This window comes from Protobothrops mucrosquamatus, unplaced genomic scaffold (assembly GCF_001527695.2).
Source record: "Protobothrops mucrosquamatus isolate PMUCROS unplaced genomic scaffold, P.Mucros_1.0 scaffold366, whole genome shotgun sequence".
NCBI lineage: Eukaryota > Metazoa > Chordata > Lepidosauria > Squamata > Viperidae > Protobothrops > Protobothrops mucrosquamatus.
This window is the reverse complement of record NW_015386700.1, coordinates 177,039-196,650: the sequence shown is the minus strand read 5'-3', so window position 1 is coordinate 196,650 and position 19,612 is coordinate 177,039. Positions and strand designations below refer to the sequence as shown.

The 19,612-nt window shown below is 35.9% G+C and overlaps 1 protein-coding gene across 5 annotated transcripts in view; it reads left to right on the top strand.

Annotated features, from left to right (window-relative positions):
• The window catches only part of RIMS1 (regulating synaptic membrane exocytosis 1), a 101,571-nt gene extending 82,511 nt beyond the window's left edge, over positions 1-19,060 (top strand). For 4 of the 5 annotated variants that reach the window (XM_029284084.1, XM_029284083.1, XM_015815685.1 and 1 more), the window contains 5 exons: positions 11,525-11,666; positions 13,010-13,122; positions 15,549-15,650; positions 17,800-17,939; positions 18,842-19,060. In XM_029284084.1, coding sequence (XP_029139917.1) covers positions 11,525-11,666; positions 13,010-13,122; positions 15,549-15,650; positions 17,800-17,939; positions 18,842-19,060 — 716 coding nt within the window. Of the gene's footprint in view, positions 1-2,993; positions 3,230-11,524; positions 11,667-13,009; positions 13,123-15,548; positions 15,651-17,799; positions 17,940-18,841 lie in introns of all 5 variants that reach the window. The other variant, XM_029284081.1, reaches the window with a different exon arrangement.
• The last annotated feature ends 552 nt before the right edge of the window (positions 19,061-19,612 follow it).

Genomic DNA, 19,612 nt, shown 5'->3' with positions numbered 1-19,612 from the left:
CAATTCTAATAAAACATTATATATCCTTTTAATATGTCCTTTAGCACCATCTCTTACTTGCTTCAAAAAATTCCCGTCTTCCAAAACAAAAATGGTCTTTTTATCAATTCGCCATCTATCTTGAATTTGTCTATACAGAAGCCAAGAAAAATTTGGGTTATTTTGCTTCAAAACTTCTATTGATTTTAAACACCAGTTGCCACCACCGCTCTGGTATAACAAATCTTTGTATGTAAGTCCCTCCATCACCACTCCTCTGGTTATAGTTTGAAAAATATGTGATGGTATCACCCAGAGTGGTAGCTTAACATCAAACTTAAGGAAATATTTTTGCCAAACTCTTAACAATGCAGTCCTTATTATATGATTTCTGAAGGTTTTATCAATTTTTTTCTGCATAAAAAGATAAGCATGCCACCCAAAGTACAAGTCCCATCCTTCGACATTCAAAATCCCTTTGTTGGACAAATTAATCCAATCAGTCATCCACGTTAATGCACAAGAGTCATAATAAAGTGTCAAATTTGGTACTTTAAGTCCTCCACGTTCTCTGCTATCTTGGATAATTTTAAATTTGACTCTCGCCTTCTTGCCTTCCCAAATAAAACGATTCAAATCTCTTTGCCATTCTTTCAGGTTAAGTTCATTTTTTAAAATAGGTATAATCTGAAATAAGAAAAGAAACTTAGGCAAAATGTTCATTTTAATGGCCGCTATACGACCCAGCAAAGAAAACTGTAGTTTTTTCCACATTAATAAGTCCTTTTGTACCACTTTCCACAATCTTTCATAATTGTTCTGGTACAATTTCGCGTTAGAGGATGACAAAAAAATTCCCAAATATTTGACTTTGTTGACCACTTCAAATCCTGACATTTGCATAAGTTGATCAGTGCAAAAAAAGATTTAGGGAGTCTGGAAAGGGCCACATCCTTAGAAGTTGTCTTTTTATCTTTTAAAGTATCGAGTACCCCATTCCAGTCCCCCATAACAATCAAAGAATTATAATCCATAGCCACAATTTTCTGGTGTAGTTGTCTATAAAATTGTTTTTGAGATGACAGTTGATTGGGGGCATAAACCCCCACTATTAAACATTTTCTTCCATTTAAGTTTATTTCCACAAATAAAAATCTTCCTTCTTTGTCAGCTTCCTTTAAGATAGGTGAAAGATGTTTCTTTATATATAATGCAACCCCAGCTTTTTTTTTAAGAGCAGGTGCAGCAAACAAATCTCCAAGCTTAAAATCTAGCAATAATTTTTGATCTTTAACCACAATATGAGTCTCTTGTAGACATATGATATCATTATTAAAATGTCTTAAATAATGAAAAACCTTGCGTTTTTTGTGGGGTATATTAAGCCCCCCCACGTTCCAAGATGAAATTTTAAGCATTGGCTGATTTCAATCCTATAGCGATACTTGAAGCGTAGGACTTAACAAAAACCTGGGGTCGAGCGCCACCTACTGGCCCAGAAATAGCAGGTAGCGAGCTGTCAGATGTTAACGGGCAGGCTGTCATTTGTTGTTCTTTTTCCTTGCGTCTGTGAGCTGCGCGAGTCATTCTTTGTTCTATTCCATCATCTTTTGAACACCCATTTACATCCTTTACACCGGAAATAGAAGGGAGGTCCACAATCAAATGCTCAGCTGCGTCAGTCTTTTGAGATGTGGGTGGACGCTCCACTTGCAACACAGACGCCATAAAATCATTCGCTTTTTTAACCGAATTAATTCTGTAATGCTTACCAGCCACATTCACAATTATGCCCACCGGTATATCCCATCTGAAAATCATTTGTCTGTTCTTAAGTTCCTGCACCAAAAAAGCATACTCCCGTCGCGCTCTGAGTATTTTCGCTGGAATTTCTTTTAGAAGAATAATGTCTTGGTTTAAAATCTTGAATCTTTGTTGGTAAAAAAGCTGCATTATTTCATTTCGTCTCATTTTTCTTGTAAAATACACCACCACATCTCTTGGCAAATTTTTTTTGACGAGCAACCCAAGAATTCACTCTGAAGACATGTTCTATTTCATCGTGAATTAATTCCTGCGATGGACCATCTCTGCCACAAGCCAAAAAGGCATCTGCCAATGCTTCTGAAATTAATTCTCTTAATTTTTCTTTTGAATCCTCAGCCAGCCCATAATTCTGAATATGCATGTAAAGAATTGTATGATAAGGTACAATTATATAGTATATTAATAGCTACAAATGTCATATCAAAATTGGCTGCCCTTATTTCACATAGTTAAAAAAATTCTTTTGGGCAATGTGGAACAGTTCCTTAGGGTTTTCAGATTTCTGCATATAGGATTAAACAAAATATTCTCAAAGAAAATGTCCTTGGTTTCACATAATGGAATAAGATTGAACTTTCTTTTCCAATGTTTGTATACTAATGTTGTCATTTAAATAATACTTTAGTGACTAATCAGTTTTTCAGGTTGTTTTCAGGTTTATATTCCAGTTAAATGAAGGAACATGGAAAAGTATCTCTTTTCATTTCCCCCAATATAACTTTATCAGAGAACTTTATTTAGATTGTACATTATATTCCCTTAGAATTTTGTTTCAAACAAGAGATCTCGGTGGATGGCAAGTTTGTTTACTCCCGAACTCTGTGTCCCATTTTATACAGATTTAATGGGAGGAATGATAGATCATAATTATAGCATAGCATAGTATTTTAAATCTTTCACTTTGAAAGTTCTCATTAGGAAAAATCATGACCTTTCACACTACAACTGGGATATAAGAATATAATTAAATTAATAAATGGAAATGGAAACTGAGGGATTGTTTTAATTAGCTGATTGGAGAAGGGGGGACATTACTTTTAAGAACTAGCATTTGAAAGTATCAAAGAAGTTTGAAAGTATTCTTATCAAGGTTTGGGCAGAAGTTAAACCAATTTTATTAGAAAACACTAGTGTGTTTTAAACTCATAATTTAAATGTATATGTATGTTTTTACTTTGAAAATATAGTACGTTTACTCCTAAAATGCAAGGCGGAAGGATGGGGACTTCAGGGAGAATCATCACAAAGAGCACAAGTGTGAGTGGAGAAGTATATAAGCTGGAACAGAATGATGGGAGTCAATCAGATACCGCAGTTGGGACAGTTGGAACAGGTGGGAAGAAGAGAAGATCAAGCCTTAGTGCCAAAGTGGTTGCCATGGTATCTCGCAGAAGCAGAAGCACATCCCAGCTTAGTCAAACAGGTGAGTGAGATTAATAAATGTAGCAGGATCATAGAGGTTTCTGAGAAGAAGCTGTTTTCTTGTGGGCCTATGATATAGTCACTAGTGTCAACTATGAAATATTGTAAAATAAGCACTCTAGAATTTTGTTTTGCCCATTGTGATGTACTTTGACCTGAATATATATATAAGAGCTCAGTCAAGCAAACTAATAAGAATATAGCATTATGTTATGTAACATGCTTTTAAAGTTTTTTTTTTTCTCGAGGTACTTTAGAAACCATAAAAGTTTCATTTCTATAGCCTAAAGAAAGAACAGGGGTACTATAGAGAGAGGGAAGAATGCTTTAAGGTTCACAGCTCTCTTCAAATCTATGAATCCGTTCCTCATTCTGATAAAGTGTAGCTCTCCTTAGCTGATGCTTAAGAAAGAAAAGGAAAAAGAAAATCTTGATTTAAATATAGGGTTTAGTCCCATTTATAGGAGGTGATTTCATCGTCAAGATTATCACAGTCTGCAGGTATGTCAAATATTTCTGATTGGATTATCTTACTTTATCCTGCTTTTTTTAAAAAAATGATTAATTAATTGATCCTTTTTCCACCTCATTAGCACTGATAAGGTAAATGGAATTCAGCTGCCTAAATAACCCAGGATAGTTTATATATACTTGGTTTTCAAATAAATCTTCAGATGAAAATGCACAAGTGTACAGTATGTGTCAATCTATTTTACAGGAAATATCTGGAATTAATAATATTCAAAGTCATTTTATGTGACATATTTGCCTGACCAAGAGTTTTGAAGAAAATGGTCCAGTTTGTTTTGGGGACAGTACCTCTTAAACAGTATTTCAATCCCAGTCAATGTGGCAGCGTGAACATGATCTCTTCGGATATCTAGATTTCTATTGAATGCTCATATCAGAAATAGTATGCAAAATTAACTCTACTCATTTTAGTTCTTCTGAATAGAGCTATGATTAAATGTGCTTTTCTATTTACCAAACAGGCACCCCAGAGCTTTGGAGTACTTTGCGTCTCTCACAAATCAATGTTGAGTTTTACCTCTTACAAGAATGGGGCCATCAGACATTAAGTGTATTATCTCATTTATTTCAGTAGGTTTTACTTCCAAATAAAAATGCTTCAGACTTGTACCTTAAACGAGAGCCTCTCCATTGTGTTGATTTCCTACATTCACTCTCTCGATTAAAGTGTTACATGAAGAACGAAGACACCCTGGTCGTTCTTGTCTGTACCCATATGTATATAAAAAGATATGGTTAGCCTCAGTTGTAGATATTTAACTCTATATTCTATTGTAATAAAACTTATTGTGATGAAGATTATGTTATCCATAAAAATATGTTCTATTGAAAATAGATTGGGTTACTTGAAGGATTCATAGTTTACATAAACATTCTGTGGTAAGCAATGTTGGATCATTTATAAATTTGTTAGAAAATAGTTAACAATGAAGTTTTGGCTCAGCTTGGAAGCTGACATTACATTTACTCTCATTATAATTGTTTTGTTCTTTTTTTTCTATGAAGAGACAACAATTAATATTATCTATGAATGGAATAAAATAACTCCTGTTTTGACAGAGTGATAGATGTATGATAGATGTACATTGTTTGTGTAGTCATTATAGTTCAGTGTATTCAGAGACCTTTTCCTTCCTTCCTTCCTTCCTTCCTTCCTTCCTTCCTTCCTTCCTTCCTTCCTTCCTTCCTTCCTTCCATTAATTCTTAGCTTTGTCTTTTTTTTAAATTGATGTGTTGACTGCCAAACACAATTTTAGTATAGTAGAATTATTATGGTTCCTTTCATTTTCAGGGAAGTGGGGATTTGCCACTTTCAGTGAATTAATGAATATTGTATTAAATAAGAACTTGTGAGGCGGCTTCTTTGTGTGCCTTGCTACTGGATGACAAAGCCATTCATTGCACATGGGGCTTCTGCTGGCAGTTCTGAACAATGCTATACTTCTCTTGATAGGGTCATATTTTAAATAGCTGTAATAATAGTTGTGTTAGAATTGTGGATACAGTTTACGATGTTATTAGCCATTGCTAATGTGATTTTGTATGTGTTTTGTCAAGACAAATGAATATTTTATGAAGATATAAATTGCTATAATATAATCTGGGAAAAATGAACAGGTGTATTCATGGTTATAAATGTTCACATTATTCTGATTTCTCTACTCATTTCACTTCACTAATAGCCTTCTACATTCAGATTACTTAATGAAGTGTTTTTTTTCATATGTAAAGTGACTGTTCTCATGAAGTGTTTATATCAATTTCCTTTGTCCTACACTCTAGCTCACAAACTGATGAAATCTGCAGTGAAGAAGTATGATATGTGAGCAATGCATGTGCATTTTATATAAAAGCTTCGGAACTAGACTTACCAATCTATTACCAAGTCCATTCTATATTTCAAATGCTATATATATGATAACTAGAAGACATTTGTATGTAATTTTTATATTCAATTACCTGGGTATCACTAAATGTAACCCTTTTACATTCAATGAGCTGTTTATATAACTTATATAGGGCTTATTTACAAGAAAATGTTAAGGGACAATATGGATGTACTTCATTCATGGAAAGAACTTGATATAAACTAAGGCTCAAGCATATTTATAACTTTTCCTAGTATGGATTGGATTTTGCTCATAAGTAAAACTACCTCAGATCTGAGCTGCAGCCATCAGGGATACAGAAACCTTACTTGTTAAGGATTCAGAGCCCTTTTCATTATAATGCAGGAGATCTGACTCCATGTTTTAATGTTTCACTTTAGGTGATTTGTGGTGTTCTTCCTTGAATTGCTTCATTTGTTCAACTATTTATATAACAGATATAAACAATTGCTCTCTGCCTGTCAGGAATTAGTTGGTATTATAAAACCAAGAGCAGCGCTGGAGAATTGGCAACATCACGATCATCCCCTTGAGCTCTGAAGATGGGGGATGTGGAGCAATATTTTAAAAACTGATTTCCAGGGTTGTGCTCTTATGCTTTCTGTTGATTGCTGCAGGGGGTGAGTTTCTTTAAAGATGCTGCCCAATAAATCTTTCTTCTTCGATTTTTTAGTTGTATCATCCTTTTATGATTCTTCCAGAAATGGGCATGGGGTCTTCTTGAATAAAATGAAGGTGACCTCTGCAAAAAGTCATAAAATGCTCGGGATGTAAGAAATGGGTGTCCTTGCTGAGAGGTTAGGACACACCACATGGTTACCAGTAGGCGTTTGTTGTAAAGAGCCAGCACAGCAGGTTCTTAGCACTGGTATGCTACTTTCAAACAAAAGCCAATAGTGTGTGGTTGTGTAAGCTAGAAGCAATCTTGCTTATGACCTCCTGACCATTTTTGCTTCTCAGAGGAGCAAACTGACACAGGTAACAAAAACTAATGGCGGATTATATCTGTGTGAATGTGGGTGTGTGTGTGCACATTTATGAAAGGGCGCTTAAGAACCTACATTTGATTGTACATCCAGATTTTTGAAGGTTTATAATAGATTTCCTACTAAAGTTTTACTAATATAGACAATATTTAACTTTGCTTATGCTTAAGATAGGTTTGTATAATATGTATGCTATATGAGTCTGTTTTCTGTCAAAGGTATAATCAGTTTTAAAAGAATAGAATGACAGAGTTGGAAGGGACTGTGGAGGTCTTCTAGTCCAATCCCCTGTTCAGGCAGGAAACCCTACACCATTGCAGACAAACAATTGTCCAATCTCTTCTTAAAAACTTCCAGTGTTGGAGCATTCACAACTTCTGGAGGCAAGTTGTTCCATTGATTAATTGTTCTAACTGTCAGGAAATTTCTCCTTAGTTCTAGGTTGCTTCTCTCCTTGATTAGTTTCCATCCATTGCTTCTTATCCTTCCCTCAGGTACTTTGGAGAATAGGTTGACCCCCTCTTCTTTGTGGCAGCCCCTGAGATATTGGAACACTGCTATCATGTCATAGTCCTTTTCATTAAACTAGACATACCCAGTTCCAGCAACCTGTCCCCTAATCATCTTTGTTGCTCTTCTCTGTACTCTTTCTAGAATCTCAACATCTATTTTACATTGTGGTGCCCAAGTGTGCTCTTACCAAGGCATTATAAATAGTATTAATACTTCATGTGATCTTGATTCTATCCCCTGTTAATGCAGCCTAGAACTGTGTTGTTTTTTTTGGCAGCTGCAGCACACGGCTGGCTCATATTTAAGTGATTGTCCACTAGGATTCCAAGATCTCTCTCTCAAGTTAATATTAAATCAATTACCGTAGTAAAATAATTGAATGTTAGGAAAAATGTTTAAAGTGTGTTAGTAATTAGTAAATTAGTGATTAGTAAATTATAATAGCAGACAAAGCTTCACTTCTCATGGTTTGTTGTTTAAATTGCTGCGATCTGGTAAATTGAATGTTTAAAAAAATGACTGTATATTCTTCAGAGATGCATCTTCAGAAAAAAAACGTTTAGGAGATAATCATCTCAACAATCCTTGAATGTCCTGTTTCTTAAAAAAAGAAACACTAAAGAAGCATGTTGTTTCTTTGTAAGGATGGCTTTGCTGTATTACCTATTGTAAATTGCTTTTCCAGTAATGGAAAGATGCCCTTTGGATAGTAACATAAAAGTTGCACTTTTGCTTGATCTGCCACCTTATTTTTGACATGAAGCAATATGCTGAATGAGGACAGTCATTCTTGAGACTGAGTGCAGGTCATTTCAGGAGAAATTATGCTATAATGCATCTTTCAAATAGATAATGGAATAGACTATACAAATTTCAGTATAGTTCACTGGTCCCTCTTTAGAACCTTCCTTCCATCCAATAGAGAGACTAGAAGGGGATGGGGGAGAGATTTTTTTTACCCCTCTTAAATATAAGTGGATTGTTTAGAGGCTATGACAAATATGTCTTTCATGAGAGATGCCCTTGAGTGATAGATCAGGAGTGCACAGCTTTTTCCAGATATAAGAATGGCAGGCTGGAGGTTATATTTCTAAACATGATAGATGGATACTGGATAAACATTAAACATAGTTTAATTTTCTTTACATTTACATTAAATGCAAGTAAGAGAATAATTCATCAATTGTATATTTAATCTATCCTTTTGTCAATTAAAAAATAGAAATTAACCATGTATACAGGACACTGCTTCCAAGATTTTTGAGAAGTGATACAGTTTATTAATTGATGGACTTACACATGCTCTTATGACATTAATTCTTCTGCATCTTAACACCTCTGGATTAAATATTTCTTCCTTCCACTTTAGTTAGAAGTTTTAAGTTATATGCAAAATGATCAGATTTGTAAAGTTTGTCTACTTTTCTGTTTTCACTGAAAAAAAATACACCCTTATGAATGCATTTCTTTTGCAACTGGTCATTTTTATCTCCAGTATTTCAATTGTGCTTTCATCAATACTATCTTAAAACTCTGACGTTTTTATGTATCCATAATCATTTATATATTCAAAATATATTTATAAATTAATTTGTTTTTTTGTTTCCCAAAGCAGCTCTTTTACCTGAATATTTGTTTTAAAATCATGTATCAGAATCTTTTATATGAAATATGAATGCTTAATTTTTCTTACTTTAACACTTTTCTGTACAAAGGTTTGTTGAACCTTTTCAATATATGTGTATAGAATAGTGCCACAAGTTCCAATTGAATGATTTCTGTTTAAACGTTAATCTTATATCTAGTAATTGAGATATAAAGAATCCAAAGTGTGAGTTACATATCTCTCCATCAAAAGAAAAAAGAAAAATTGCGATGGGAACATAGCCCATTGCAGAGTCCTGGCTATTATGAAGTCAATGTGTTATGTAAACAAAAGTGTACAAGTATCCCAAATGTCTATTTGAAATAGGAAAATCAAACATTGTCTACTTCTCAAGAGCATTGCTATTTCTGATCAACAAAAAGCAAAGATATAAAGTACCTATAAACTTGGATTTTAAAAAGCAAATTGATTGAATTATTTAATCTTTCTAGATCATTAGTCAATATTGACTAAACATTTCCTTTATCTAATCATTGAAGGACAGTTCACTCCACATCCATTATAAGCCTGTCACTTACTCTCCAGTTTCAAAGATGTACGATCAGACATTTCTGGCAGATAGTTCATTTTGTGTAACTCATATACTAGAGATGCCTAGAAAACAGTCATGCTCAGTAGAGGGAGAGGTTTTAACTTTTTAATTCCTCTTTCACATTTGAAATTGTGTGTGTTTAAATACTGATATGCTTTAGAGTTCTCAGACGCAAAACGTGGTTTAAGTGTAACCTTACTTAAGCCTTATTGTCTTTATATATTATGCAATAGATCTTCAGGAATATGTTAATTTATCAAGATCTATGTTTCTTACAGTGATGTATTTAGTAATGTATATTGCCTTTTACATGATCATAATTAACATTTCAATGAAATTCAGAAGAACTAATTAAATGTCCATGTTTTGGTAGTGGCATCTGAACAGTTTACTCTGTATCTTAACTTTCAAATCCTGAATGGCAGGTGAACAGAAGCATTGAATGCTATGAATTGCAATGGGCAGGTGAATAACTGCAGTTATGTGTTTTTAAGTTTAGCCATTATTTGTAGAGGTGTTGTCAAATGAAACAGCTATGTATCTCACTTTGCAGCTGAAACAAGATACACATAAAAGGCAGCAGATGCAAATCCACAGAAGGGAGATTGTGAGGATCCAGAAGAGTGTATTTCCATTGTTAATGACATGCTCAGATGGGAAGACCTTTTATCAAATATTTTCTTGAAAGAATTTTCACATATCTGTCAACAAAATAATTGGATGATGAATTGTGTTTATCAATTGTTTATGAACTTTTTTTAACATGATAACATTTATTTAAATTGCATGCATTTTGAAGGTGTTTGCCATTTGCGTGATTTCCAAGTGACCATAAGCCACCACCAAATGCTGTTTGATGCTCAGTATTTACTTCCTGGTGGCCTGATGCAGCTGTTCATCAGAATTCACAAAAAGCTTACAGTAGCCATTTCAAAGGAATCCTTTGACCCTTCCTCCATCTTGAGATACCAGTAGTCCCTCAGCAACCATCACAAAAGAAATGTGAACAATTTTTATGCATTTTACTGAGGTAGAAAATAACCAATATACTACAGTGCAGTCGACAAGCAGAATATTGGATTGAATCGTAGACAGATTGTTGGCAAGTCTGCAATACAGTCTTTCTTAGCTTAACACACCTGAAAGAACGATTGTCAGAATGAACATCCCATATCTGTATTATGAATGGAAGTCTTGCTCATGAATAATTTGTTCTACTCAGTTGGGATTTTTGTAGAAAATCACCCTATTGGGCAGCCTGCAATCAGGGTATAATAAAGGGCTACCACATGAAGGAAAAATAGCATCTCTTGAAGTTATAAAGTCAGTGGTGGATCTTGCACCACTTCAGTTGATTATGTTCTTTGTGACATGCTCAGAAGTAGACATTACATTCCCCCCTTATCTTCATCAGCCTGGGCTTGCCTTGTGGGTAGATAGGCATCACAATCCAACATATCTGGAGAATATCAGGTTGGGTGAAATTGCTGAACACATTCACAAAATAGAAGCATGGCCATTGCAAAACCAGCATTGCATCATAAATGTGCTCTTAAATGTGCAGCAAATGATTGAGGAATCGTTGCATTGTGTCTTTCTTTAAAAAAAATAGCTGTGTTGCAGTTCCCTGTGCCTTTTGTTTAAATCACGGGTGTCAAACTCGTCACATCACATGTGTCGCGACGTATCGCGACTCTTTTTGCATTGCCGGCAATGGGATGGGCATGGCTTCGGTATGATGAAACCAGCCCGTGGGCCGGCAGTTTAACACCCCTGGTTTAAATGGAGTTGAGTTAAACTTACACTCCAGGTAAAAATGAATGTAGCATTGTAGCTACAGATGGTAAATACTATATATAAAAAAGATCAAAACAGATTTATGCTGAAAAAATATAATGAATTGTTTAATAGCAAGATCGTGTTAATGGATTTTTTAGGGAGAGTAGATAAAGTAATGAATTGAAATGTGTAATCTATAGGACAGTACGCTTGCTAAGAATAAGATTATGATGCAGTTTTATTGCCTATTATTTAGAGGTGTGTTTAGTTCAATATTCTCTACTTTTAGTCTATAGTGAACAACATACATAACTACAACAATTTTATAACCTTCTAAAAATTCCCCATAAAGTATTCCTATTACAGTTTCTACTACTTTCTGTTTTTCTGCCTGTTGCAGAGACTGGCAGCAAAAAGCTGAAAAGCACTATACAAAGAAGCACAGAGACAGGAATGGCAGCAGAAATGAGAAGTCGCATGGTTCGGCAGCCCAGTCGGGAATCAACTGATGGTAGTATCAATAGTTACAGCTCAGAAGGAAAGTGAGTTGAAGCCTCTGAAAACCAGACCCATTATACGTGTCAGACGGGCAGGTTGATTTATGGCAACGTTGGAAGCTTAGGGTGTCCATAGTGTTGCAGCAGGGGCGCAGATCAACTGTGGCAACCAGGCAGGAGAGGCAATCTTTTAAAGAAGGGGAGAAGGAAGAATATACAGAATTAGCAGCAATAGTGCCTATATAGGACAGCAGAGGAAGATAAATTGAGACAAGGTTAACCTAAAAACCCTGCTGTCTCATTGCAGATGAATTGAGTGGGAATTGTGGTTGCTCACTAGTAAAGAAAAAGTACTTGGGTGATTCTCTTGGGTGATTCTGCTGACTCTCTAGGATAAAATATCACTGGTTATGCTGTGGCAAGACTTATTGCCTGAAGGTCCCAGGAGAAAACTTTAGCCTAAATTGCTGTTTTAATATGTGATAGCTTTAATAGAGGCCTCAAGGGTGGATCAGGGAATTTCAAATGCTATAATTTGATTTTAAATATGGGATGTTTTGCTGAGGTTTTCAGTTTCCTTTTAGCCAGTCATTTATCAAAACTGGAACTGCTATGATGCAGAAAAGCAGCAGCCTCAATCTGATCCAAGATTGAATCTGTCGTTCAGTCAGAATGTTACGATTTTTTTTCACATTGGTAAATGTAAATTTTGACAGGCATACTTAAATAAATAATCTACTCATCTCTGAAAATAAGTTAAGATTGTTCTTCAGTCAAATGGCTGTATTAATCCAAACCCATACATATTTAATAAGGCCTTTGGTCCTAAATACGTTGCCAAACTCTGCTATCGGGCTAATGTTGTCATGATAGGATACAGTTCTTTTATGTGGATAGGAAAAAGAAGTTGAAGGAATGTTTTCCCCAGCTGTGTTGGAACTGGACTGGGTGCACACCATTTTTTCCCCCTCCCTAAGGGATTGGGTTGCCTCTAGATGTTTCTAGACCAAGGGAACAATAGACATACAGAGCTTCTAGAAAAAAAATGAGGATATTTCTTTATTGTCTTTACAATTATCTAGAGTCAGCATATCCAGAATGCTGCCTGGGCATGATGGGAATTATACTTCAGAACACCTGATGCTTTCATTTGAGCTCATTGTGTACAGTGGGGTTCTTTGTTTCCATAGAACTAATATTGTCCTGTTTTATGTGACAATTTCGGAAATGAATAAGATTTCCAAAAAGACTAGGGTTCAAGAATATGGCAATGTGTTCTACGTTCCATATGTTCATTCGTAGTTTTGCATTTGAAAAAAAGAGTCGTGCCAAAATAATAGCCAGATAATATGAATTATGTTTTTGCCCTTCTACTGTTTTTGTTACAGCCTAATATTTCCTGGAGTTCGACTGGGCGCTGATAGTCAGTTCAGTGATTTTCTAGATGGGCTTGGACCGGCTCAGCTAGTGGGACGACAGACTTTAGCAACTCCTGCCATGGGTAAGAGTAGATTTCTTTTACCCAATGCTTTTTTTCTTTAAAAAAAAAAAAAAGGTGCCGGAACTCACACATGTCATACAACCCGCCTCTCCTACCCTACAAGGTTCCATCCAAAAAAGGTGCTGGAACTCCATTCTGGGCGTTCTATGACAAAAAAGCCCTGCTTTTACCTGCAAAACAGGTTAAATGTTTAAAAATGCATTGTTTGAGTGCAGGGTGGTCAGATCCTTATCTAATTAAGCAGTTTTTAAAATTTGTCCTACTTTTCACCCATTCTGTATGTATGTATATCTATGTGCTGGGCCATTTCTGTGGGTTATATAGTGAGTTAATATTCCTAAATATTTTAGCCTGGATCATGAAACAAATAACTGCATAAAAGGAAATATTAAGATAATTTATTCAAGTTGAAACAGGTGGCTTGACTTCCTTTTGGGACTTTTCTTTGTACAAAGCTTGTAGTACAAAGCTCCAAGATTTATGTTCTCTTTTCAATTAGGATTTTTTATTATTGCTGAAAACATTTAATCACACTCTAGCAAAAACATTCAAGTAGGTGAACAACAATGTCCAGAAAACTTAGCTTGAATCCACTTTTGCCCTTCTGTTACTTAAAAGGGCATTTGAACCTGTGGGAATTCTTGCTAACAAAAGTGTAGTTCCCCCTTGTATTTCCAACTCTTCCTCCACCAACTGTCCTGAAGGGGGGAGGGAAATCCTCTGGGACAAATCTTCAGGGAAGCCAAGGTACTACAAGGGAAAGAAAAGCTGGAATTACTGTGTTTCCTTGAGTCCTGTACCTTCCACCCACTCATGATATTTCTGGATCCAGTCCCATGAATTTAAAACAACTGGCTCCTCACATGAACTAGCAAACAGGCAGGAGAGCTGAGCAGTACAAAAGAGCTTTTTTTTTTTTTTTTGCACCCCTTGATTCTTTCAACCATTCACCAAAACACCTGGGCAAACAATGCAGAAAAATCTCCAGGTTGGGAAACTTCAGGTGAGCTGCGGGCTGTCTATCCTGGGAGAGTCATCAGCTAAGGAGGCAAAGATTTGGGGCAAGGGCTTCTGTCGCTTGTCATCTGTATAATAGAAGGCTGTAATAGAAGGCTGAGCAGGTCACTTCCTTCATTCTTCGGAGTCAGGTGGCCATTTGCTTTATGAAGCAGTTTCAAAGAGATGCTCTTTTCAGAGTTAAATTGAAGTGCTGAAACATCACTCAACTCTAGTGCATAAAACAGTTGGATTCTGAGCCACTTGTATGTACAACCATCTAGCTCCCTTCCCCTTCTTAGAATTTCTCAGTCCCATGATCTCTCCCAGAACATTATGAATTATATATGCAGGGCGCTAGGATGGTGCCAATATTAATGTAAGATACAAACCACAAGCATGGGTGAATTCACTCTTCCCAAATGGCTTCCTTTGTAGAGAGTGAACTTCTGTCTGAAGATCTGCCAGTAGGCCAACTTCTCTTTGAAAACCGTTCACTTGATGCCAACAGTTTTGACTTATGACAATCAGAAGTAGAAAAAACAGAAAGTTTCCTGAGCAGGAATACAACTGGCCGCAGCTGTTATTGTATTTTTATTTAGGGTAGAGTTTGTTTATTTCTGTGTTATGTTCCTTATTCATTTAGAGATGTACTAGCTATGTTTGGGATACCACTGAGTCAGTTGTATTATAAATGATTGTTTGACTTTTTAGTTATCTATAATACACCTGCTGGGTTTTAGTCACTGCAGTTCTACAATCAGTCCATGCATGACTTAGGCTGAAAACAATGTATTTTTCCCAGTGACATTTTATTTCCGCTATTTATGCTTTTAATTTTTAATAAGCTCTGCAGATATTCTAACATAGAAAACCAAGTGAAACATTTGTTCTTTAAAAAAAATATTTTGGGAAGCTTCTCTTATATATCAGAGATCTAAATCTTGTTCTAGTTGGATAACTCTTGAGCTATTGCACCCTCTGCTGATGCCCAGTGGGCACCAAACAGATTTTTTGTGGGGGAAAAGCAGAATATGTATAGCAGGACAGGACTGTGGAGCTTGTTCTATGAAATGGTTCCGGCTGCCATAAGGCTATCATTTTTATTATTGACAGTCAACCAAGGCCATTACATTTACTGTAAATGTATTGTTCTGTTTGGGCCTTTGATGTTAGTCTAAATTGCATACTACATAAGAGAAGTTGTGCCAGTTAGCTAAAAATTTAAGTTAAACCAATTGAAAAAAAAAGGTAGAAAATTTAGCAAGTCAGCATGGAAGTGCTTAATAAAATAAGTAGCACAAATTGAGGTACACTATACAACTAGTTCCTTCCTTCCTTCCTTCCTTCCTTCCTTCCTTCATTCATTCATTCATTCATTCATTCATTCATTCATTCGATTAATATGATCATTTCCATCTCTGTCTTAGGAGATATTCAGATTGGAATGGTGGATAAGAAAGGACAATTAGAAGTGGAAGTCATTAGAGCTCGAGGCCTAATACAGAAACCTGGCTCTAAATCTACCCCAGGTAAGAAACGCTCTACCTAGCCAAATGTTGATGATGCCATCTGGGGGTGCTCTGGGTCCACATTTTTCAGTGGGTATGAAGAATGCAGTGTCCCAAAATATGGATGGATCGAACACTCAAACACTGCTCTATGCACAGAACTGTTGTGAATATCCAAGGGCATCTGTCAGAAAGGGCCCAAAAATCAAGATGGTGGCAGCAAGTGTACAATTGAAGGCCCACACACCCTTTTTGTGGATGTTTTGTTGTCTTCAATCACAAGGCCACCATGTCAACCTTTTTGCTCCCCCCCCTGGATGCTCCTGGGGATGTTCTTTCTTTTTACCTTTTGTTCTTCAGAACTGTAGCATAATCACAGTCATCTAGGGAGATATTTAAGGTAACTTCACTGTTACCACTACACTTTTTCCTGATTGTACATTCATGTGTTTTGCCATTCTATTCTTAATACATAAATGTAAATATATTTTGTATATGTATGCATGTAGATGATAGATAGATAGATAGATAGATAGATAGATNGAGAGAGAGAGAGAGAGAGAGAGAGAGAGAGAGAGAGAGAGAGAGAGAGATGTAAATTAGAGGAAGTGCCATGAATGGCTATTCTTGGAATGACAGATCTAATACCCAAATATCATATCTCGTATAATTATTGCTGCAAGAATAATTAGAGAAGTTATGAAAGAGTGAGTAAGGGGAGGGAGCTTTACTTGACTCTCCTAACACTAAGAGAATGCCCAAGATCATAAAATGTGGTAGATGGTTACAACGTTTTGATCATGGTATGCACTATAATGCACATGGCATTGTTTAACAGAAATCCCTAATGAACCATTTGGGGTTGGACAAAAATGATCGTATAAAAACAAATGTGCTTTATTCACATTTGCCCCTTCAGCCCTTCAGATTAAATATGTTTTATGATTTTCATCTGTTTCTCTATGCATAAACATCATACTGGCAATAAATCCAATAGATGTTGCCAGATGTACATGAGAAGTTAAATTGCAATGTTTTTTTTAGTATGAGAATAAAGCTCATTCTATTTTATGAGGCTTACTTCTGAGTAGCTACATATAGGATTGCCCTGTATGCTTCCTCATAGAGCAGATGACAAAAGAGTGTCATAACTTAAGAAATCTTCCGATGCAATACAATACTCACAATGCACATTTCCAACATCATTAAGAAGTTTACAGAGCAAGTGAGGGATGCCCTGAAGCCCAGTAACCAAAGTCTTGAGTGCCATTCCCTTCCTTTGCAAAAGTCAGTAACTTGTCATTTCCTATCCAGGAGAAGCTCAAATCTCTGAAAAAAATCCCTGATACAATGAAAACTATTTCAGACATCCCTACTGGAAAAAGCGTAATCTTCTAGCTCCGGTTTTTTTGTGCTCAAACAATAAACACTAACCACTGGCAAGAAGATTTCTACCTCTTAGGCATTCTTTCCTGATCTATAATTGATCATCTGTCTATAAGATAAAGAGAGAGAGAGAGAGAGAGATGAGAGCCAACTTTGATGTAGTGGTTAACACATTAGGCTAGAAATCTGAAAACCGTGAATTCTAGTCCTGCCTTGGGCCCAAAGTGAGTTGAGTGATCTTGGGCCAGCCATCTGTGTCTCAGCCCTAGGAAGAAGGCAATGGCAAACCACTTCTGAAAAATTGTGTCAAGAAAATTGCAGGGACTTGTCCAGTCTCCAATGATCAGACACTATTGAATATCTATTTATCCATCTGTCTGTTTGCCTATCTATCTCTATCCATCCACAATCAGTAGCTGGTAGCTTTCTTTCTAATCTTCAAAAAAATGTTAAGAATTAAAGCACATAGAATATTTTTATGCTTTTATCTAAAGATTTTCCTGGTAAATGTTAATAATTCAAGTGACCATGCCAATAACTAAAAATATATTTGAGTTTCCAAGAGTTATGACAGATTTATACTTCCATAGGATGTTGTGTGCACTAGAGGAGAATCCTAGATGTTTGGTTCATTACATTTTTCTTTTGTAACTTACCAGTTGCTGCTATTGTTTTCGTAATCATGTTGGTAATTTAAATTAATTTCTTATTATAGTACAAATGCCTTAAAACAAGGGAGTTATTAACTTAAGATGTAAAAACATGACATATTTGTACCTTGTAGCGCCATATGTCAAAGTATACTTGCTTGAAAATGGGGCATGCATAGCTAAGAAGAAAACAAGGATTGCCAGGAAAACCCTTGATCCCTTATACCAACAGACGTTGGTTTTTGATGACAATTCACATGGTAAAGTCCTTCAGGTCAGTAGATATTTCTATCTTGGTGCAGCCTATGATCACACTCCAATGATATCAACTGAAATCTGAACACTCTGGCATAGTTAGACCTAAATTCAGCTCAGAAAATATGAGACCCCCTCTGTGCAGGAAATAGGCGGTTAATAAATTTAATGTATAAATAAAATAAATGAATGAATTGTACCACTGTTTTATAGAGTAGTATGTTGATACAGTTATTGGAAGATTGTCCTTTCTTAGGTGGATGACATGATAAAAAAAATTGATAGAATAGTTGATGTTTCATCAATGACAGCAAATTGGTCTTAAAGAGCTTAATGAAGCTTTGTGAGACCCATTTGGGTTATGGGGCAAAAAAGAAGAAAGGGGAAAAAATATCTCCAGTTACAGAAAGAGCAAAAGAAAGAGAGATACAGTACAGTGATTTGGTTGGAAGAAATGTGAATTTTTAAAGTCCAAAGGATTTCTTTTGGACCCAGTAAGTGATTGTCTCCTGATTATAGTATGCTTGCAGTCTACTATGCTATACTTGTATGTTTATCAACAAAACAGTGCAAAAATATCATACGCCTCAGGTGCTTTCCAATTTAAAGAGGCTAAAGTACTACACTTGGAAACTCCCACTGTTTGGAATTAAAAAACCTCTGACAATATATAATCACAGAATAGCCTTGCAGATAAGGTGGTCCTTTGCTGTTCCTATCCCAGAAGGTGAACAAGATCTAGTTTATGATCTGTATTGCCATGTTGTTGTTTTTAAAATTTATGGTCCAGATTGCATTTTAATACTGTAATAAGGAGCATACGTCAATCAGAGTCATTTCTGATTAGAACTCCATGTAAGCCTAAATAATTAAATAAGTAAGTTGATAATCAAGTGTTAATTCTGCCTCTTGTCTTTGCAGGTGATAGTATGGGGAGATTATGGCCGAATGGATCACAAGTGTTTCATGGGAGTTGCACAGATCTTGTTAGAAGAACTTGATTTATCCAGTGTGGTAATAGGCTGGTATAAATTATTTCCACCTTCCTCCTTGGTGGATCCAACATTGACTCCTCTGACTCGCAGGGCCTCCCAGTCATCTCTGGAAAGTTCAACTGGGCCTCCCTGTATTCGATCTTAATGAACGTAACTCAATATCACTCAAGGCAATCAGTGGGAAGGGGAAATAGCTATTTGCAACAATGAGGAACAGTTTTGAAAAGAGACAATCATCACATCAATTTTTGCCTGTAGTAGTTGATCCAAAAATATGTCTGAGTTGTGTATTAAAAAGACAGCTCAAATCGATTGAGCAAAGCAGTAGATGAAAATATAGTCAATCCATCTAGCAAAATGAGCCTGATGTTTATCATTATCAGGATTTGAAGAAGGACTTTTGAGATTCAACTGGAACTACCATTGTTCAGCAGAGCCCCTGACCCATTTTGTTTCTCAGCAGAAACCATAAGCAGTGTTTAACACCTTGATATTACTGTATTGTTACTTCTTCTACTTCTTTTTTCTATGTTCTCCTGCCAGTTTTGTAAAAAAAACCAAATCATCTCGATGCTAACAGAGACCCTTCCTTTCTTTTTCTAAAACAAAATCAAAAAGGGCTGAAGTATATCTCTGTAAGCATCTTTGAAAGTGTTCATTTGCAATCCTGCAATGCCAATAGCTGTCCCATTGTCCC